The sequence below is a fragment of the Piliocolobus tephrosceles genome, chromosome 4 (genome assembly GCF_002776525.5).
Source record: "Piliocolobus tephrosceles isolate RC106 chromosome 4, ASM277652v3, whole genome shotgun sequence".
In the NCBI taxonomy this organism is placed as follows: Eukaryota; Metazoa; Chordata; class Mammalia; order Primates; family Cercopithecidae; genus Piliocolobus; species Piliocolobus tephrosceles.
Genome location: NC_045437.1, coordinates 163,358,475 through 163,380,929, shown reverse-complemented (window position 1 = coordinate 163,380,929; position 22,455 = coordinate 163,358,475). Strand labels below are relative to the sequence as shown.

At 41.8% G+C, this 22,455-nt stretch overlaps 1 protein-coding gene across 6 annotated transcripts in view; it reads left to right on the top strand.

Annotated features, from left to right (window-relative positions):
- The window catches only part of GRAMD2B (GRAM domain containing 2B), a 119,237-nt gene extending 107,226 nt beyond the window's left edge, over positions 1-12,011 (top strand). For 3 of the 6 annotated variants that reach the window (XM_023197048.2, XM_023197066.2, XM_023197085.2), the window contains 6 exons: positions 1,410-1,521; positions 2,405-2,527; positions 3,659-3,746; positions 4,821-4,925; positions 6,717-6,810; positions 10,790-12,011. In XM_023197048.2, the coding sequence (XP_023052816.1) occupies positions 1,410-1,521; positions 2,405-2,527; positions 3,659-3,746; positions 4,821-4,925; positions 6,717-6,810; positions 10,790-10,831 (564 nt within the window). In that variant the 3' untranslated portion in view covers positions 10,832-12,011. Of the gene's footprint in view, positions 1-1,409; positions 1,522-2,401; positions 2,528-3,658; positions 3,747-4,820; positions 4,926-6,716; positions 6,811-10,789 lie in introns of all 6 variants that reach the window. The other 3 variants (XM_023197040.2, XM_023197057.2, XM_023197075.2) reach the window with 1 other exon arrangement.
- Positions 12,012-22,455: the final 10,444 nt, after the last annotated feature.

The window sequence follows — 22,455 nt, the reverse complement described above, 5'->3', positions numbered from 1 at the left end:
CCAGACTCAAAAGGCCACATACTCTAGGATTCCCTTTATGTGAAATATCTTGAACAGGCAAATCCATAGAGACAGAAAGTAAACTAGTGGTTGCCAGAGAATGGGGTGAGGGAGAAATTGAGAGTGACTGCTAATGGGTATGGGCTTTCTTTGGGGGGTGATGGAAATATTTCAGAACAAGATTGTAGCCATGGTTGTACAACACTGTGAATATTCTAAACACCACTAAATTGTATACTTTTAAATGGTGGATTTTATGTTACCTGAATTTTATCTCAATTTCTTAAAAATCTACCTTGAAAAACAGTAGTGGGAAGCAGCACAAAATATAATGTAACACATACGATTTGGAATCCAAGAAACCTGGTTTTAAATCTGGGCTCCACCCAGCTATGTTATATCATCAGGCAAGCTCTGTAACTGCTTTGACTCAGTTTCTTCATCCATTAAAATGCCAGCTTCGTGATGTGGCTGTGAAGATTAAATGCAATCATGTATGTAAGGAGCTTTACATACTGCCTGATACAAGATAGGCATTCAAGAAATCATTACATTGAAGAAATTTTCAATTTTCCTTCTCCTATAAATCCTTGTATGAAATTGAAATGAGTGTTGAGATGAACAAAAGACAGCTAGTTCAAGGTGAAAGGTTGGTAATTTGCTTACAAGATGAGTCTCTTCTTCATTTGGCAGCTGACTAAATTGTTAAAAGCTCAGCCTAATTGTACCTTTGCCAGGACATTTTAATGACACCATTTGTCTCTTCCGTTCTTAAGCACTTTGGGGAACCAATAGAATACAAAGTAGAACGTCTGTGCTTTTTCCCTTACTCCTCCATCATCTTTCTAAAATGTAAATGTACTATCACTAACCCTGTTTTGATTTAGTTGAGGGAATAAAAAAAGCTTAAACTTTACTTTCAGGCCCTAATTTGCTAAAGCCATTTTTCCTTTTCTGTTTCCAATACTTTTTTAAAATAAAAAAAAAACTATAATTTAGTAGTATCTTTCTCTCTGTCTACATATTTGAACTTGGATTTAAAGCTTTCTATTTTTTTCTCTTATATATGTATACAGTAATCAGGTTTTCTCATTACAAAGTGCTAATGAAACCTCTTCAGCTTCACACTGGAAGCTTCTCAATTATTGGCATTCTGGGTGTTTTCCAGACATTTGTTGTTTGAAACAAGTTGGCCACTGTTTGTTGACAGAATTTTAACTGCCTGAAAAATCTGTTTCAGTAACCAGATACTTGGTGATCTGTTGGGAAAATCCCAGTCATATGGGGTAATCCTTCCTTCTAGTCTATGTTTTATAGGTCAGGCCTAGGTGAAAGGGCTGGGAGTTACAAAGGCCTGCCTGTTTACTAAGGGAAAATCAGCCTGTCTTCATTTCACTGTTTCCTTTCAGGATTTCAATGATGAATTCTCAGATCTGGATGGAGTGGTTCAACAAAGAAGGCAAGACATGGAAGGATACAGCAGTTCTGGTTCTCAAACTCCTGAATCTGAGAACTCTCGAGGTTTGGGAAATTGTTGTATTTTGACTAAAAATTAATTCCCCACAAAACATCCTTACCCAACCCCCTTAAAAAAAAAAAAAAAGAAAGAAAGAAAAGAAAAGAAAGAAAAAAAGCCACATTGTCTTCTTAGCTAAAAATCAGGAATGGAATCTGGAGAAAGGATGCCTTGAGAGTTCGAGGGAAAAGAATTGCCTATGTGGTAAAAATTCGTTTCCTTTTATGCACATTTAACAGAGGTCTCTTAAATAGATCTAATATTGGGGTAGTTGAGAGAGAGAAACATAATATTTTCTTCTCTCTTTTTTTTGTTTTTTTTTTGTTTGTTTGAGACGGAGTCTCTCTCTCTGTTGCCCAGGCCTAAGTGCAATGGCGCGATCTTGGCTCCTGCAACCTCCACCTCCCGGGTTCAACCAATTCTCCTGTCTCAGCCTCCCGAATAGCTGGGATTACAGATGTGTGCCACCAAGCCCAGCTTATTTTTGTATCTTTAGTAGAGACGGGGTTTCACCATGTTGGTCAGGCTGGTCTCGAACTCCTGACCTCGTGGTCCACCCACTTCGGCCTCCCAAAGTGCTGGGATTACAAGCGTCAGCCACTGTGCCCGGCCTATTTTCTTCCCTCTTATTTCAATAATATTTTTCATTGTTAATAGCCAAATTATCTATGTGAGTTAGTTGGAAAATGGAAGACTATCCTTATATCACTTTATTACTTATTTGCTTAAGCATTCAGTTTCAGCCCCCAGCCACCACAACTAACTTGTGAGACGATCCATTCATGTTCTTGACCATCATGCATGTTAAGGGATTGATTTACTTGGTGATTAATCCTGTTTTAAATACATTGGAGAGAAAACTTACCCAGCTCCCTTTTGGCTTAGTAGATTTCCATGTGACAGAATCCCAAACAGTTCTGAATGTCTCCAAGGGAGAAGCAAAGCCAACTCGGGCAGATGCCCATGTGAACAGAGTACCTGAAGGAAAAGCCAAGAGTCTCCCTGCACAGGGTAAGGAATGGAGGTCTTGTGAGGGGGTTTTTTAGAAGGGTTGGAGATGTCTGTTTGTAACTTTTTTTTTTTTCAGACAGCGTCTTGCTCTGTCACCCAGGCTGCTGTAGTGCAATGACACGATCTCGGCTCACTGCAACCTCTGACTCTTGGGTTCAAGTGATTCTCATGCCTCAGCCTCCTGAGCTGACTAATGCCTGGCTAATTTTTGTATTTTTAGTAGAGACAGGGTTTCACCATGTTGGTCAGGCTAGTCTCGAACTCCTGACCTTGTGACCCACCTGCCTTGGCCTCCCAAAATGCTGGGATTACAGGCGTGAGCCACCACGCCCGGCCTATTTGTAACTTTTAAAGGGTCCCCATGTTTCACCTTATGACTGCTCTTCATGTTCCCTTTCCTCCCTTTGTATTATAGGTCTTTGCATATTAATTCACTTATTCATTTAGCAAACAGTACCCAGTTCCATGATTACAGTGGGGGATACAAAAGTGAATAGCCTTCATGGAGGTCACTTCATGATTCTGAATACGTGAGATTATGTTTCAGAAATTTCTATTACTGTAACTCCAGCACGTTGGGAGGCTGAGGTGGGAGGATTGCTGGGGTCCAAGGAGTTCAAGACCAGCCTGGGCAACATAGTGAGACCCTATCTCTACAAAAAATTTAAAAATCAGTTGGGTGTGGTACATGTTTGTAGTTCCAGCTACTTGGGAGGCTGAGGCAGGAGGATTGCTTGAGGCCAGGAGGTCAAGGCTGCAATGAGCTGTGATCACGCCACTGTCACCTGGGCAACAGAGTGAGACTGTCTCAAAAAAACAAAAAATTTTCCAGTAAAACTCAAATTTCTTATTTACTTAAGAGAGCAAGGATATTGTTATATTGTTCACCATTGATTCCAGCACAATGCTTGACACAAAGAAGGCTGTGGATAGGTGTGTAAATCAATGAATTGTGTTGGAAGGAATTGTAACTACTGGTTAGAATGACAACTGGGAGGCTTCAGTGGCTATTTTCTCTGATTTCTTTTACCTGGGAATAATTACCTCTCTCAAGTACCCTATAAGGATATTGCTGGATAAAAGAAGTGTGTTATGGTTTTAAACAGTTGTTTTTTGTTTTCCACCCAACAGGTCTGTCAGAAACCGTTGGAATCTTACATAAAGTCAAGTCTCAGAAATGTCCAATGCTTCACCATATTCTTATATTCTATGCAATTGTGTAAGTACATGAATTTACTGTGACTAAGAAAATGATTCCATTCTCTAAAGGAGTAATCTCTTCACATTGCTGAGACCTACTGTAAATCTCAATTGTCTGAAATGTGACCCACATCTTTACTTTGACAATTTCTGTCTCCTACTTCAGCTTTTTTTCCTTAGGCTTAGGGCACATTTTCGTGGTTGTACCAAACCCTGCAGAGGACTAAGTTCTGCGTGGGTACCATTAGTTGGGAAATTGCTCTGTAAATTATGAAACATATTTACCCTTGTTATTGTTTTTATTTTTTGACATATAATCATTGTACATATTTATGGAGTACATAGTGATGTTTTGATACATATAATGTATACTCATCAGATCCGGGTAATTAGCATATTAATCACCCTTATCTCTTTGTGTTGAGAACATTCAATATCCTCTTTTAGCTATTTGAAACTCTATCATTGTTAACTTTAGTCATTCTACAGTGGTATTCAACACTAGAACCTATTCCTTCTATCTAGCTGTAATTTTGTTTTTGCCATCTGTCCCATGTCCCCTGAACAGGGGCCAACACAACTTGAAAATGTTATCCTCATCCCCTTTACCAAAAATGTAGGCATCGACTTTTTTAACTTCCAGTGTGTAACCGATTGTTCTTCTGAAAATGGCCTGACCCAGTTCTAGGCTGTTCCTCCCAACCAAGGAAAATATGCCCAGTCTAGTTTCCAGATAAAGGAGGGAGTCACCAGAGAACACGACTGGGGACTGTCTGCCCAGGCTCTTCTAGCAGAGGACGGTAGTACCGCAGGGAGGAGGAACGCTGGCTCGGTACTCCAACTTGGGTCGGGCTCTGACCAATGCTATTAGAAGGGCCATTAGTTGCAAACTGAGGGACTTGGGCTAGAGGATTTTAAGTCTCTTCTAGCTGTAAGTTTTATAACAAGCATCAGCCTGTTTAGAAAGGATGTTTTTAAAATCTCTTTACCAAGTTATTTTGGAAAATGCCTTGCCTCAAGTGCACCACATTGGCACTGAGTTGTTGATCCTGGCCATTAACCTAATGAAAGTTTCTCTTTCATCCCTTTCCAGTGTCTGTGCACTAATCATCTCGACCTTCTATATGAGATATAGAATTAATACTCTGGAGGAGCAGCTGGGGTTACTAACCTCCATTGTGGACACCCATAATACTGAGTAAGCTAATTGCCTCTAGTGCTGTCATCTGCTTGCCTTTCTGCTTAATGTAATAATTGACCAGAACTTAGCATCCTTCTTAGTAAACATTAATTGGAGATACATTCTGTATGAGATATTTTGTTAAGTGTATATGTGGAAAATAAAAAGGTAGGAGGGTCTAGAAATGGATGACCTAACCCTGTACTATTTTGGAGTTGTTGTAATGTTGCTAGTAAGAAGGCAAGAAACAAGCCTCATTTTATATTATCTTGCTCTAATATGCTAAGATGCAGTTGTGACCTTGCCCCATTTATTAAACTATGCAAGTTTACCTTAGTAAAATGGCAGTAAATCAGGACACTCAGAGAAAGAAGCAATTCAAGAAACTCAGCACATTTTATCATGTATAACTTTTTATATTAGCTCACTTATTTACAAAACTCTTGACCACTGTCAAGATCAATGTGACTAGTAATTAGTTGAATGTGTCTGTGAAGATTTTCCATCAGTCTTTTTTTTAACATGACTGGCCTAATTAAACCTTTTCAGACATAGAGCTCTTTTCTTTAAACCTATTTACATGAAGATTTTGACACATTGCCTAAAAAGTGAAATAATTTATGCTATGTTAGAAAGCGTACATTTAGCCCAAGTTTTTGAAGTAGAGATATTTCCTGGCAGAGTATCCACCACATGCTAAAGACTCTATTAGAATGAATACATACACATACAAATACAAATGATTTTTCCTCATTACATTTTCACCACAACTTTAGAATACAGCTGTTATTCCCATTTTACAGATGAAGAAACTGAGACTCAGAGTAATAATTAGTTTAATGTCTTACAGTTTGCAGAATCAGCTGCAGGTGTATATAACTACAAAAACCTCAGTCTACCAGTGGCTCTCAAACTTTAATTTGCATCAGAATTATCTAGAATCGTTTAAACAGATTTCAGGGCTCATCTCCAGAGTGCCTGATATAGTAGGTCTGGCATGAGGCCTGAGAATTTGCATTTCCAGCAAGTTCCCAGGTGGTCTGAGCTCTATACTTTGAGAAATACTGTGTTATACCATTCTAGGACCTTTCTTTACTCTGTAGGAATTACCTTTAGGTGGTTTCCATGTATGCAGGTATACGGGTTATTTTTGAACCATAAATATACACTTGAACTAATAAAATACAAAAGCCTAATAAACAGTTTGGTATGGATTCATACTCTGCCCTTACTTTCTCCCATCTTGTTCAAAAAGTTAATATACATACAGGCAAGAAGTGAGTCCAGGCCAGGCACAGTGGCTCATGCCTGATTATACGACAAGGACAATTATAGCTGTATGATAAATCTCAAAGAAGGAACTACAAAAGTCTCACATTTCAAGGGACATTTGATTAACTAGATAAAGACATTCCTAAACTTTTAAAGTTCTAGTATAAATAGCTGAAAAGTGCAATGATTCTTGTAAGTTTATGCTCTGGGGGAGACAGAGAGGATATTAGGGGTTAATAAAAGGGTTCTAAGAAACCACGTGCTTGAAAATAATTGCCTGATTTTTGTTTGGAAGCCGAAACACACCATATCCACTTAAAAATAGCTTAAGAGATTTCCAGCTGATAAGAATTAGTTCCTTAAACATCTAGCCTGGAGTTGCGGATTACTGCAGGGCTTTGTCTACTATTAACAAATGCAATGTTCACTCTCTTCTGTTATAAACCAATTTTCTGTTCGAATCAATTTTAAATGTGTTCATTCCACTTCTTTCCTTGTCATCCCTGCCCATAATAATTTTTCTCTTTTTTCTTACAGACAGGCAGCACCATCTGGCCTGGGATCACAAGTACAATTCAATGTGGAAGTTCTCTGTCAAGAGCTTACAGCTAACATAGTGAAATTAGAAAAGGTGACCTATTTCTTGCCTGTGTATGGGAGCAGTCACAGTAGTGCCTGTTGATTGCCCTAGGTCAGGTCAGGGATTACACACTCAGACGCCATTAGTGTGCCGCAATAAACTTACATGATCAACCCTGACTGGGGGCTTTTCATAGTAAATGTGAAACAATATTTTTTATTTCCACAAACAAACAGGTTTTAATCTCATTTTCCCTGAAATACGTGGTCCTACGGGTCTTTTGTTTTTCCTCCTTGATTAGACATATTACCTAATAGCACAGGGCCCAGTGGTAAGTGACCTCTGACATCAGAGCTCAGTGTAGGGACACAGTAGGGAGTGAACTGGAGACCAACCACTGGCTTGGCCAGAAAGTACAGCCCCAACTCCACCCAGGCTGACCATTCCCATACATAAAATATTGCATGTAAGCCCTATTAGAACCATGGAAGATAGGCGTCATTGTTCCCTATCTGATAGGAGAAAAATCAGAGTATCAAATTAGCTTGCTGAAGGTAACACACCTAGAAAGGCAGCAGACGTGAGTCTGCTGAGAGAACATTAAAAGAAAAATATGTAAATAAAGTCAGCAGATCTGGAACCTGAACCAGGCCTGTCTGACTGCAAAGTTGTGCTTAGAAGCTCCCTGCTTTACTGTTCCTCAGAATTCAGCTTTAGGCTTTGTTGATAAGGCCACAGATGTACCTTTATCTCAAAGTGTCTGCAGTCCAAACAACGCTAGGGCAAATATGTCCTTAGCTTGTGGCATTCTTAGAAGGCAGCAGGAGAGTGAGCTGGAGAAGAAGATAGGCACGCCAGAAATATCCCAGAAATAAACCTGATTTACATGTCTTATTTTCTTCTCCTTTATCTGATAACTACTTTGTTTTTACTCTAATCCTTCAGGAAAGGCTTTGAGGGAAGAATCCAGTGTTCGGTTAGAACTGCTGTCACAAATGCCCAGTATTTGGTAGCTTTACATCATAGTACAGTTATGCTTACTTGGGAAGGTGTATTTCTTCATATTAAATACAAATTAGTAAAATTTCACATTAAATACAAATGAGTAAAATTATCTTTGTTTTTCTACACTCAGTGTTAGTATTTAACAGCTAAAGTATTAAAAGCAAAGGAGTTTCCAAACTTCCATTCTAAACCAAGTCAGGCCAGATAATTCATATTAAATCATTGTGTTTATGGGCAAATGTGGAAAGTTCTTACATCGAGAATCAACCTAGAGAAGGTATGGGTTAGCTTTTTTTCCTTTCTAAACCATTAGTTTCTGAGAATTGAAGATAAATGATTTTTTTTTAATGAAATGCTTACAAATGTTTGGCTTTCATGCAACCCAGAGAGTATTAATTTTCAATTTTGTTCACTCTGACATACCAATGAAGAAACACATGGGATCCTGCTGCCTTCTTTTGTGTTTCTTCCCACTCTCCCGCCGGGCCCGGCCAGGACACCACATTCTGTAATCAGGGAACTGAAAACAGAAGGGCTTGTTCACAACAGGCCAACAGCCTCGGGTCTTGTGCAGGGTTCAGACAGCCTAGCAAGGAAGCCGGGGAGGTTTACAGGAGCACCAGTGGAGACCACCTTTGTCTCAAAGCAGAAACTGATTCAGTAAAAAGTAGATTTGGGGTCAAAATACATGTGTTGATGTTCTAAAAAGCTAGAAGTTGCACACATTGCTCAAAAGAACCTAAGTATTCAAAAAGAGTCACCAGGCCACACCCATGCTTTTTTTGATTCATCTGTACCTTTCCTCAGAGGCAGCTGGACACTAGTGCAGCACAGCCTGCCGGTGAAATAGCAGCTCCACACCGTGGAGGTCTTATACTCCATACCAGCAATTCCTTCTTCTCGCCTTCGGGGGCCGGTGATGTCTAAGCCTCGTGATCTTTCTGTGCTTATAACTTCCCCTATTTCTGTTCATGGCATCACTGCTTTTCCAGTCATCCTCATTGGCAATCTAAGAACAATTTTTAACTCCCTCTTTTCACCTGCCACTGATGGACTAGTTGGCAAATCCAGTGAAGTCTGTCTTCAAATGTCTCCTCAAAGTTTCTTCCCACAGGTACCATCCTAGTCCATTCAGCCTTCCCACTACCCAGTCAGATAGGGTGAAGCTGGATCTCATGGTGGTTTTTACTTGTGTTTTCGTAATTATTATTGAGGCTGAACATCTCATATATTTATTGGCCATTTGGGTTTTCCTATGTAAATTGCTTATTTTCCTTTGTTTTACTTTTGGGTTTTGTGTGTGTGTCATCGTAGGTGTGTTTTGTGGATTTGGGATATCAGTTCTTTGTTTTAGCCCTTTTTCTACCTCCCACTCCTGTTTTTCCATTTATCTTTGGTCCTGAGGGATACATGAGGAAGAAACAAAGCAGGAAAGTGGGGGAAGAAGGCAATGTCTTTTATGGGAACTGAAGTAAACACTTATTTTCTTAGTTCTGGAAGTGGAATTAATGGTGGAACAGTATAGTAGAAAGAGCATAAATATTGGAGTCAGGCCTTTGTTCTTATCCCTGCTCCACCACTTACTACCCACGTAACTCATCCTGCTACTTCGGCTCCCTGGCCCATGGTTTCATGTGTAAAGCCTGTCTTTGTGTGGTGTTGTGTGACTCAGGAGCAGGCACGCCTTTGCTGGCACTTACATATCAGATCCCCTTCCTCCTCACTCACCTGAGAACACCCATAGGACATCACAGACTGTTCCTCTAATAAACAACATGTTCTTTCTTTTGATCTGCAAGGTTTCTACTCCCATCACAGGGCTGGTTGTTGAGAATCTCTTGTTCTGAATTCTTTTTTTTTTTTTTCCCCCGCAAGACAGAGTCTTGCTCTTTCACCCAGCCTGGAGTGCAGTGCCACAATCTTGGCTCACTGCAACCTCCACCTCCCAGGCTCAAGCAATTCTCCTGCCTCAGCCTCCCGAGTAGCTGGGATTACAGGTGCCCGCCACCACACCCAGCTAATTTGTATATTTTTAGTAGAGACAGAGTTTCACCATGTTGGCCAGGCTGGTCTCGAACCCCTGACCTCGTGATCTACCCACCTCGGCCTCCCAAAATGCTAGGATTACAGGCGTGAGCCACAGCACCCAGCCGCTCTGAATTCTTACAAGTTCGTTTATTCAACAGTCATTTACTGAGAACATTTTTGATGTCCAACATTGGACCTGTCTTAAGATCCAAACATCTGATGTGGTTGGTCTCTGTCCCTGTGAAATCCACAACCTTCTTGGAAATGTTAAATAATAATAGCTAATTGGAGTAACAGGAGTGTTAAACATTATTACATGGCATTTGTCTGATTAAAACCATCAAATGGGTTGTGTAAAGACCAATTTCCTATTGTCTTCTAATGCATTTGGGTCACACTGGTGTTGCCAGTTCCTTGTTCTTTTTCTTTCGTCTCATTTATCTCAGTCTTTACTGACATTTTCATCTTTCTGCCATTCTCTCTTTTTTATAAAAGCACTATATTCTCTCATTTTAAAGTAGATTGTAAGCTGGACATGGGAGCTCACACCTGTAATCTCAACACTTTGGGAGGCTGGGGCAGGAGGATCACTTGAGCCCAGGAGTTCTAGATCAGCCTGAGAAACATGATGAAACTCCATCTATACAAAAAGTGCAAAAATTAGCCAGGCATGATGGTGCACACCTGAAGTCCCAGCTACTTGGGAGGCTGAGGTGGGAGGATCAGTGGAGCCTGGGAAGTCAGGGCTGTAGTGAACCATGATCACATCACTGCACTCCAGCCTGGGTGACAGAGCGAGACCATGTCCCAAAGAAAAAGTGGATTGCCAGAGTTCTAGTTTATGAAAAAGCATCTATTTGCCTCATCTAAATGTAACCCTTTTGTAGCTTTTTATTCAAAGTGGAATAATCTGGAACGCTATATAGACTATAGCAAATATGCCCTTAATATATTCCATTCTATTTAATAATAGGAGCTCCTTTTCTTTTATTTCAAGATACAAAATAACTTACAGAAGCTGCTTGAGAATGGTGACTGATCAACCAGATTGCTTGGACCATCAGAATACCTCATGTTTCCCTTGGAAAAAGGTGCTTCCCGGGGCGTTTTGTTTGAGTGCGCCCTGCTGGTCAGAGGCGCAAACAGATGAGAATCCAGACATTGCATGTGGAGGTCTCCAGCTCAGGAAAGTGGGGGAGGGACATAATTTTGGTTCTTGTGCAATAAAAGTTGACCTTGACTCTGAGGAAGATTTTGCTGCTGCTGCCTGAAGAAAACAGACCCATCTCTGGAGGTCTCAGGAACAGCCCAGCGGACACACTCTTGGATAATTACCATAACGGCATCAGCAAACACTCCACCCTGTGCCTTGTTCGTCCTGCCCACCCTCCTGCCTCTCCCTTACACCCCTCTTCACGACTTTCAAACTAAAGGATACATCGTATACCGACGAACTCAATGTGGTCCTTTCAAGAATTAGCCGTAAGTCTCAAAAAGGCAATAAATGGCTCTAAGTGGACAAGTTTGCTTCAAACAAGTAACATCTACATTTTGTCTTTTTTTTTTTAGTCCTCCTGTTATGTTCTGGTTTAAATCACCTGTGTATCTTAATTTCTCAATTCCTTTTTGGCAAGAATATCAAGCAAGGTGGATTTAACATTCCATTTATGTTTTGTTTTGTTGCTGTAACTAATAGTTAATTGGACTGGTCAAGAATCTGTGAGGCATGTGACTGAAGTACTAAATTAAACTTATTTTGAAACCAAACCTAATTTTTAAGCCAAAAGGTATATAGTGATTTAATACAGGATGAAAAACACTGAATTTTTAAGACTGTAGGTGGACCATGATAGTAGTTTGGAAACAGGATGTCTGTATTCAGCATTCAATAATGCTAAAATCCATTTCAGCATGAAATTTGTATGTTTTTATCTTTTGCTGACTAAAATAAAATAACTGGTGGTATGCTATTTACCATATGGGTTGGCTGGTTTTTATTAATAATTGTTTAGGGTATCATAAGACCTGTAAGTATAAAGGATATTCTGTTTCTATCCACAATGCATTTGATAATCATTTCTATGAAATGTATTTTATTTAATCAGATAAGCTAATAAGTGAATTGGTTACATTGTTTGTGTCTGTTAGCCTAGTGGACAGCTGTGCCTGGTGCACCTCTGGCTTTTAATAAATACTCATTGGTTGAAACGCCCTGCTAACACTGTGTTTTGTCAGTTGGTAAATTCTTTTAACCAAGACTTACTATGCTTTTTAACTCGTTTTCCACCTGCCATCTACTGCTTCCAACTCACTTATACTTCCTTCCTCCCAAGTATTCATTTCAAAACTGATAAAGGAATTTAAGTTCTTGGGTTACAATGGTTTAAAGGAAAGAAAATTAACTTTGAAGTCAAAAAAAAGGAAAAAAAAAAAGACAATGTTTGATTCCTCAGTCCACATTTCATGAGTTATGTGACCTTTAGCAAAATATTTGGCCATATCCCCCCATTTTATTGATGAGGTTGAAAGTACCAGTAAAAAGTATCAGTGTGAGGATTAAATGTGATAATGTCAGCCAAGTGCAGTGGCTCATGCCTATAATCCCAGCATTCTGGGAGGCCAAGGCAGGAGGATTGCTTGAGCTCAGGAGTTTGAGATCAGCCTGGACAATGTAGCAAGATCCCATTTCTACTAAAAATAAAAATAAATTAGCCAGGTGTGGTGATGCATGCCTATAGTCCCAGCTACTCAGGAGAATTGCTGAAGTCTGGGAGACTGAAGCTGCAGTGAGCCATGATCACACCATTGCACTCTAACCTGAGTGACAGAGCAAGACCTTGTCTCAGTCAATCAGTCAATGTGATGATGTCTCTAAAACACATAGCCATGTCAAGCAAATAGTATGCTTTCATAACAGCTACAATAGTCATTATTTTAAAAAATATTTTTATGCAACGTTAGTGCCAGCTACCTGGGAGGCTGAGGCAGGAAAATCACTTGAACCCAGGAGGTGGAGGTTTCAGTGAGCCTAGATCGTGCCACTGCCACTCCAGCCTGGGTGACAAAGCGAGACTCTGTCTCAAAAAAAAAAAAAAAAGTCTGACATTACAGTTTTATTAAAGTTCAGTGTCAATGCTTTCTATTCAAAACCCATTAGTGATTCAAGAGTGGGTCAGGCACCTCTGGAGAACAACTTTATAACCATATCAAGAGCCTCAAAAAGGCTCAGATTTCGCTGAGTTTTAGTAATCTGCCATCTAGGAATTCATCCTAAAGCAACAATTAGAGGTATAGTAGAGTTTATATACAAGAATATTCTTTGAAACCTCTGACAGCAAAATATTAGAGAGTCTAAATATTCAGTAGAAGAACAGTTAAATGATGTAGTTACTTAAAATTGCATTGTCAAAGAAAGGCATACAAAATATCAAAAACTGCATTAAAAGACATAAAACTATAGGGTATGATCCCAATTTTAGGAAGAAAACCCTAAATGTATGTATATATATATACACATACATACATACACAGAAACCCATACACCTTTTCTGTATCCTACAGATTTTGTATAATGAACAGTCATTACCTTTTCTTAATCAGATAAGTTAATTTAAAAGATTGGGTGACTCTCTGCAGGGAATCAGAACTCACAAGTGCACCCCCACAGCATGGCTGCTAGTTCTTTACCTGAAACTTTATTTCCCAACAACCACTACAGCTGACTCATCCAAAGCGAAAGAGAGCTCCGCCATTCCTAGGTTTAGTTATTGTTTCTGCTTTGCGGATTCTATTGTTTGTTTTGTTTCCCTTTACTAGCTTCCAAGTGAGAATCTGGTGCAGCTAGATCCAAATGGTGAAATCCAGGTTAAGCCTGCATACTAACGAGCATACCAAGCGAGGGAAAGCAAGCATCTGGGATTTTTACGCCTCTACCAACTAGGTTATAAATGTAGGGAATTCTAACATAGGGGTTTCAGATGCTGAATGGCCAAATAGCAAATGTCCACCATATGTTTTGCCCTTCAAAACTTGTGTAATCTTAAAAAGATTATCAGTTGTAATACTATTTCTATGCACTCTAATATTTTAATCTATAATATAATTAAATACATACTATTTTGGTGAATAGAAATTACCAATCTTCCATAAGCTGGAAATGCTATTATTATTATTGTTGCCCTCTCAAGCTAAACATTTAAGATACTTTCCTATATAAACCAACCAAGAGACTTTTTTCCCCCCAGACAGGGTCTCACTCTATCATCACCCAGGCTGGGTGGTGCAATCTCGGCTCACTGCAACCTCTACCTCCCAACCCATCCTCTCACCTCAGCCTCCCAAGTAGCTGGGACTACAGGTGCACACCACCACACCCAGCTAATTTTTTGTATTTTTAGTAGAGACAGGTTTTCTCAATGTTGCCCAGGCTGGTCTCGAACTCCCAGGCTCAAACAATCCACCTACAAACGTCAGCCACCTCGCCCAGCCCAGAGACATTTTTTAAATGCCTTTTCCTTGTCTTACACAAGTTCATAAATTCATGGAGTCAGGCCAAAAAAAAAAAAAATCTGACTTAAATATGAGTTGTCTTATATGCTATTTTGATTTGTGTATCCTAACAATAGAAAAATGCAGGTGATGCTTACTTATTTTTTTGTTTCTGGTGATCTAAAGGATATGGACACTAATGTGTTACGGATAGCTCAGGTGATTTTACTCTCAAGCATTTTTTAAGTCAAAATTCTACACATCGGTAATAGTTATACTGCCATTTGACGTCATAACCTGACCTACTGACAAAGGAGCCCAGTGATATAATATTATTTTCATATGCTTCTTTTATACCTCTGCCTGCTAATTACTATCATGCTACCAGATTCTTGTCTCAAAAAAAAGTCATTACATGAAGCACCTTTGATCACTGAATTTCCAGCACTTCTTTGTTGCGTCTAGATGCTAAGTCCTTTTCTAATTTGAAAAAAATTAAAAACCGGAGACCTGATTCTGTTTCTCTCTTGTAGTTTCTCTTATCTCTGTTTCCAACCACTCTATGTAGTGCCTCTCTTTGTTTTTCTGTACACACACAAGGAGCATCCACAATACCAATAATCTCAGTAGTGGTAACGAAAAGTGGAATGGGAAAATGGCCCTTGCTTCTCACAGACAAACTCACTAATGGATCATTTTTGTTGTTTTGTTTTGATTTGTTTTTGAGACAGAGTCTCACTGTACTGCGCAGGCTGGAGTGCAGTGGTGCAATCTTAATTCACTACAACCTCCACCGCCCAGGTTCAAGCGATTCTCCTGCCTCAGTCTCCTGAGTAGCTGGGATTATGGGCGCCTGCCACCATGCCCTGCTAATTTTGGGGTTTTTTAAGTAGAGATGGGGTTTCACCATGTTGGCCAGGCTGGTCTCGAACTCCTGACCTCAAGTGATCTGCCCGCCTCAGCCTCCCAAAGTGCTGAAATTACAGGCATGAGCCACAGCGCCCTGCCTCAACGGATCTTGATGAGCTACACAACCCATTATTTTTATATCTTTATGAATGCCACTAGAAAGTTTCATTTTGTTCTTTCTGAAAACAACTATGATTATAAAACCTCTTCTGATACACAGATGTGAGAGAACATGTTATATAGAGAAGCATGCATCCCTCTGCCCTGCCACCACTGCACCTATGCTAAGCATATTATAGACAGAAGGACATCCATCTGCCTATGTAAGCTCTTGTCCGTTTATTCTCAGGCTCGTCCAGTTAGTGACGCTATTACTCCTTTGCTCCTTCTTCATTTGAGGACTATGGCTGTGAACTCTATTTCTTCCTCTCTGCACATATATAGGCTACAGGAGGAAGTAACAAAAATCTTCCCCCACACCCAGAGCTAAATATTTTTTGCCCCAAGCTGAAAGTTCTCTAGTGAAAATGCAGTTCAAGGCCATGGATGCAGGAGAGAAGTAGATTTGTTGGCTGCTAAAAGGAATACTTGTACAGTTTTGTCTAACAGCACCATCCTAACAGCATTCTGATTTGTTTTATTCTCCATTTTTAACACCTTTGTTGACGTATAATTTACATACAGTAAACTACATACTTAATGTATACAATCTTATATTTTTACGTACATGTGTACTCGAGAAACCATCACCACAATCAAGATAATAAACATCCATCACCCCTTAGAGAAACCACGTTGCAATCCTTCTCTCGTGCCCCTACCTACATTCTCCATTCTAAGCAACTGCTGATCTGCTTTCTGTCTCTGTAGATTAGTTTGCATTTTCCAGAATTTCATATAAGTGGAGCCATATAACATGTATTCTTTTTTTGGTCTGGATTCTTTCTGTCAACATAATTATTTTGAGATTTATCCATTTTTTGCATGTTTCAATAGTTTATGCCTTTTTATTGCTCAACAGTATTCCATTGTATGTGTATAACACAGACTGTTTACCCATTTGCCTGTAGATGGATATTTGGGTTGTTTCTAGTTTTTTGTTGTTGTTCTTAATACCAATAAAGCTGCTATGAACATCTGGCACCAGTCTTTGTAAGGATATGCACTTTCATTTCTCTTGGGAGTGGAGTTGCTGGGTCATATGATACGTGTATGTTTAACTTCAAGGCTGGGCTCACTGGCTTACATCTGTAATCCCAGCACTTTGGGCGGGCAGATTGCTTGAGGTCAGGAGTTTGAAACCAGTCTGGCCAACATGGCGAAACCCCATTTCTACTAAAAATATAAAAATTAGCAGGGCACGGTGGCACGCACCTGTACTCCCAGCCAGTCGGTAGGCTGAGGCACGAGAATCACTTGAACCCGGTTGCCAGATGCTGCAGTGAGCCAAGAAATCATGCCACTGCACTCCAGCCTGGGCAACAGAGGGAGACTCGGTCTCAAAAAAAATATATACACATATATATATATATATATGTTTAACTTCAGAAAAAACTGCCAAATTGCTTTTTCAAAGTATACCATTTAACATTTCCACAAGCAGGGTGAGAGCACCAGTTCCTCAACATCCTCACCAACACGTGATATCAATCTTTTGAACTTTAGACATAAAGTGTGACATACGTGTGTTCTGGTATCTCACTGTCGTTTTAATTTGCATTTTTCTAAAGACTGTCAATGTTGAGCACCTCTTCATGGACTTATTTGCTATCTGTATATTTTCTTTGGTAAAGGGTCTGTTTAAATGTTTTGCCCATTTTTTACTGGTCTGTTTTCTAATTATTGAGCTTTGAAAGTTCTTTATTCATTTCGGACTAAAGTCCTTTATCAGATATTCAATTTGCAAATATTTTCTCCCAGACCTTGGCTTGTATTTTTATTCTCTTTATGTCTTTCAAAGAGAAGCTCTTTCTGATGCTCTATTATGCAAACTCCACCACCTGGCCAACTCCCAGCTCCATTTCTGGAGCTCAAGGAGATCCCTGGGCTCTGCCTGGGTTCCCCCCATCCCGCCCCCCACTGCAGCCTGAAAACCCTCAATGCAGTAAGCCGGGCAATCAGAGGCTCATCTCCACTATTTCCCTCCTCTCAGACATCAGACATCACTGTCCTTCACTAGTTAATTTCCAGTGTCCTGAACACCATTGGTTTCACATATTTTGTCTGGGTTTTTTGGTTGTTTCAGGTAAGTCAAATCTAGCACCTGTTACTCCGTCTTGAGTGGAGATGGAAGTCCCACATCACAGAAAACTCAACATCCAGAATTGTGAACCAAGTAGAAAAAACTGTTAACTTGGTAACAGAAAAGGGAAACAGAACACTAAGAAAGCATGGAAGTCGCAAATCTAGGTTTGGGAGAACAAAAGAAAAGTGGCTGAAACTGTGTTCGGAATTGGTGGTTCTTGGTCTCACTGACTTCAAGAATGAAGCCGTGGACCCTCACGGTGAGTGTTACAGTTCTTAAAGATGGTGTGTCCCGAGTTTGTTCCTTCTGATGGGTTCATGATCTTGGTGACTTCAGGAGTGAAGCTACAGATCTTCGGGGTGAGTGTTACAGCTCATAAACGCAGCGCGGACCCAAAAAGTGAGCAGCAGCAAAATCTATTCTGAAGAGTGAAAAAGCCAAGCTTCCACAAGAGGCAAGGGCACGCAAGTGGGTTGCCACTGCTGGTTGGGGCAGCCTGCTTTTATTCCCTTATCTGACCACCCCCCCCCCACCCACATCCTGCTGATTGGTCCATTTTACAGAGAGCTGATTGGCCCATTCTACAGAGAGCAGATTGCTCCGTTTTGACAGGGTGCTGATTGGTGTGTTTACAAACCTTGAGCTAGACACAGAGTGCTGATTGGTGCATTTACAATCCTTTAGCTATACACAAAAGGTCTCCAAGTCCCCACTAGATTAGCTAGACACAGAGCACTGATTGGTGTGTTTACAGACCTTGAGCTAGACACAGAGTGCTGATTGGTGCATTTACAAACCTTGAGCTAGACACAAAGTGCTGCTTGGTGCATTTACAATCCTCCAGCTAGACATAAAAGTTCTCCAAGTTCCCACCCGACTCAGGATCCCAGCTGGCTTTGCCTAGTGGATCCGGTGCTGGGGCCATGGGCAGAGCTGCCTGCCAATTCCTCACTGCATGCTGGCACTCCTCAGCCCTTGGGCGGTCAATGAGACCTGGCACCACGGAGCGTGGAATGGCGCCCCTCAGGGAGGCTCGGGCTGCACGGGAGCCCACGGGGGTGGGGGCGGGGCAGGGGTGGGGCTCAGCTCAGGCATGGCAGGCTGCAGGTCCTGAACCCTGCCCCAGGGGGAGGGGGCTGAGGTGCGGGGAGAATTCCAGCCCAGCACAGGCAGGCCGGCAGTGCTTAGGGGACCCTGCGCAACCTGCACAGCTGCTGGCCCGGGTGCTAAGCTCCTCACTGCCCAGGGCTGGCAGTGCGGCTGGTCACTGAGTATGGGGCCTGCCAGCCCGTGCTGGCCCGCTGGCACCCCGCACAGCCCCACTTCCCGGGGATGCCCCTCCCTCCACACCTCCCCACAAGCAGAGGGAGCCAGCTCCGGCCTTGGCCAGCCCAGAGAGGGGCTCCCACAATGCAATGGAGGGCCGAAGGGCTCCTCAAGCACCGCCAGAGTGGACACCGAGGCCGAGGAGGCGCTGAGAGTGAACGAGGGCTGCTAGCACGTTGTCACCTCTCAAAACTACAACAGTTTAGAAGCTCAGCGGAGGGGCTTCCTGCAGCTGAAGCTCAAACCTCTGAAGAAGGGGCACAGCCAGGTGGTGTAAAAGTCACAGAGGAGGCATAATGAGGCTGGTTCTGCTAATGTTGGGGAGACTGCAAACTGGATTCAGCGTACAGAAATAAGCTGCCTTTGTCAGGGTGACAAACTCACCAGAACGGGAAGAAGTCAAAAAGTTCTTAGGGAGAGAACAAAAAAGAGCAACCCCTTCTTCCCCTCCTGCCTCACAGGTACCAGCCATCTCTTTCTCTCTAGTGCCCCCTATTGGCAGAATCTAACAGAGCTACTAGCAAAATGAAAATACAGTTTCAAGATTCAGCGTTAGCATCACAAAGCAGAATGTAAGAAAGCCGGGCTTCAAGCAGAGGTAATAACAGCTTAGTTAACTGGCTATTACCCCATTGGCTATTCAGCATCCACACACACACTCTCTTCTACAAATATTTGAACTCTCATGCAACAAGAAACACAACTCTGGCCCAGTGGCTGACGCCTGTAATCCCAACACTTTGGGAGGCTGAGGTGGGCAAGTCATCTGAAGTCAGGAGTTTGAGACCAGCCTGGCCAACATGGTGAAAACCTGTCTCTACTAAAAATCAAAAAGAAAAAAAATAGCTGGGTGTGGTGGTGGGCACCTGTAATCCCAGCTACTCAGGAGGCCGAGGCAGGAGAGTCACTTGAACCCAGGAGGCGGAGGTTGCAGTGAACCAAGATAGCGCCACTGCACTGCAGCCTGGGCAGCAGAGCAAGAGAAAGATAAGAGAAGGAGGGAGACTCTATATTTCTGACAAGATGTAATTATCCTTCATACAAAGGAAGACATTCTCACATTTTCCTCAAGAAGAGATGCAAATTCCCAACATTCATTGTATGCATCTCTGGAAGGCAGTCACATCATTCATCTCTCAGCTACATTAGTCGTTCTTCAAATTTGGTATAATGCCATCTGAATATTCTGTAGTCTAATGACTAGATTGTAAAGTTAGCCATCAACAAAACTTGTATAAAACACTAAAGGGAAGGAAAAGAGAAAAGAAAATAGCTAACATACATTCATTGAGAATCTATATACTATACATACACATGCTTGTGCACACATGTGCACACACACACACACAAAGGAAGAGAAGAAAATATGCATAGCCGCTATAATTCTCCTTTCTGTAACTCATCACAAAATATGTTTCTTCTTCCATCTTTATTCTCCGATTACTCATTTCATCTTTTCTTTGCCCTCAGACAGAAACTCAGCTTGTCACAATACTTTACCTGTTAAGGATGACCCAAATCTTTATTCCTGAAGGGTATGGATTCTCAGTGGTCATATCTTTTTCTTTCTTTCTCTATTTTTTCTTCCTTCTCCTTCCTTCCTTCTCCTTCCTTCCTTCTCCTTCTTCTCCTTCTCCTTCTTCTTATTTTGGTTCAAGAGCGTAAGTAGACCAAAATGGATATTTGGAAGTCTCAGTTTCCAATTCAGTGGAAACATTTATGTCCCCTCATGGAAGCATTCTTCCCTTGGAAATGAAAACCTCCAAACAAGCAGAACTCAGAATTGTACAGATGGGAAGCCAGAATTCTGCAAATGGGTTTTTAGTTGTAATAGTGAAACAGGGAATCTTCCCTGACCCTTTTGCAGGCCTCACGACAGGAGTGACAGGAGTGCCTCGCTTACTCGGCCCACAGTTCTCAACCCCTCATGGGAGAGGGAGCATACAGGTGAATGGGTGCAGGAGCCAGAGCCAGTGCTGCTAGGTGTTGATGGGAGCAAAACTCCATGGGGGCCCAAGGCAATGACTAGCGGGGGACCTGCAACCCCCAAAGCCCCAGAGGGCATGCATTACAGTGGGTCATTCAGCTTTCCTGTCTGCAGATGACTTAGGTGTTCAACAGCTCAGTGGGCCCTCTGCCTTTTCATGAAGTGGTTGCTCTCCACCTGCGAGGACAGAGGGTCTGTGTGACAGCCTTTAGCATCTGCACTTGTGGCACCGAGCTCTTGTTCAGTGTCCAGGAAAAATCAGGTCGCACAAATTGAAGGGAGGTGAATGCAGAGGATTTTAGTGCTGATGGAAGTAGCTCTCAGCTGGAAAGGGGATGGAGAGGGAAGGTATTCCTCCCCTGAAGTCCAGCAACCTCCAGACGACTCTTCTCCAAAGTCCTACCCCGCCATCAAGCCATCCCTCTGAAGTCAAGCTGCTTCTATCTGACACTCAGCTGTTTCTTCTCTTCTCCCCTTCTCTACTCTCTGCCAGTGGAGCCTGGGGTCTTTATGGGTACAGGATGGGGGGCGGGGAAGACCAGGGATGGTTTTGGAAAAGGCAACATTTGAGCAGGAAAACAAGGATGTAAAGTTCTCACCTTGGACCACGGTTACAGGCTTGAGGGTGAGGCGCTTGCTAGGTACCCCACCCTTTTCTGCCTCGAATTTCTCTGCCTCCTGTCCCTATCCATAGTGAGAGAAGCATTCCTACCTCTAAACTTGACTCCTGGGTCCATACATTCCTGCTAGATAAAGGGCACACAAATATTAGTTTCTACTTCATAGCACCTACTGCATCCTCTAAGATGCAGTGTATCCTGATGGCCTAACAGAGGTTTCAGGAGGTCATGCTACCACCCTAAGTCAGCAGCATCTTGGTAATGAAGAATATGGTAAAAACAGTGGATTCAAGTAGGCACAAGCCCACTGCTACAATTCTTTTGCTATGAAATGACTTTCTTGATTAGAAGCAATATAATGTGGAATATGAAGTCACTATTGATAACGAATAAAGCAGAAACATTACAGTCAAGGAAGGCAGATCAATACCAAAAATGTAGGTCTATCCCAAAGGAGACAAATTTATATCCCCAATGGGGAAAGGTCCAATGTAATCATCCTGCTACCACATGGCTTGTTGATTTGCAGGGAAGTGGCAACAAATCCAGGCTTAGTGACAATGTCTGCTGTTGCCACGTTAGGCACTCAGTGGAGTCAGCCTTCCTTAGGGGAAGTCTGTGTGGGTGAATCCAGAACAAAACTTGGTAATAATCATATTTATATTCTATTTAAAGATTAATATTTGGGCTGGGCTCAGTGATTCACACCTGTAATCTCAGCACTTTGGGAGGGCAAGGCAGGAGGATCACTTGAGCCCAGGAGTTAGAGGTCAGCTTGGACAAATAAAAAACCCATCTCTACAGAAAATACAAGCATTAGCTGGGCATGGTGACACACACCTGTTGTTCCAGCTACTCAGGAGGCTGAGGGATTGCTTGAGCCAAGGAGGTTGAGGCTGCAGTGAGCCATGATCATGCCACTACACTCCAGCCTGAGCAACAGAGTAAGACCCTGTCTCAAAAAAAAAAAAAAAAAAAAAGTCAGGTGCAGTGTCTCATGCCTATAATCCCAGCACTTTGGGAGGCCAAGGTGGGCAGATCACCTAAGGTCAGGGGTTCGAGACCAGCCTGGCCAACATGGTGAAACC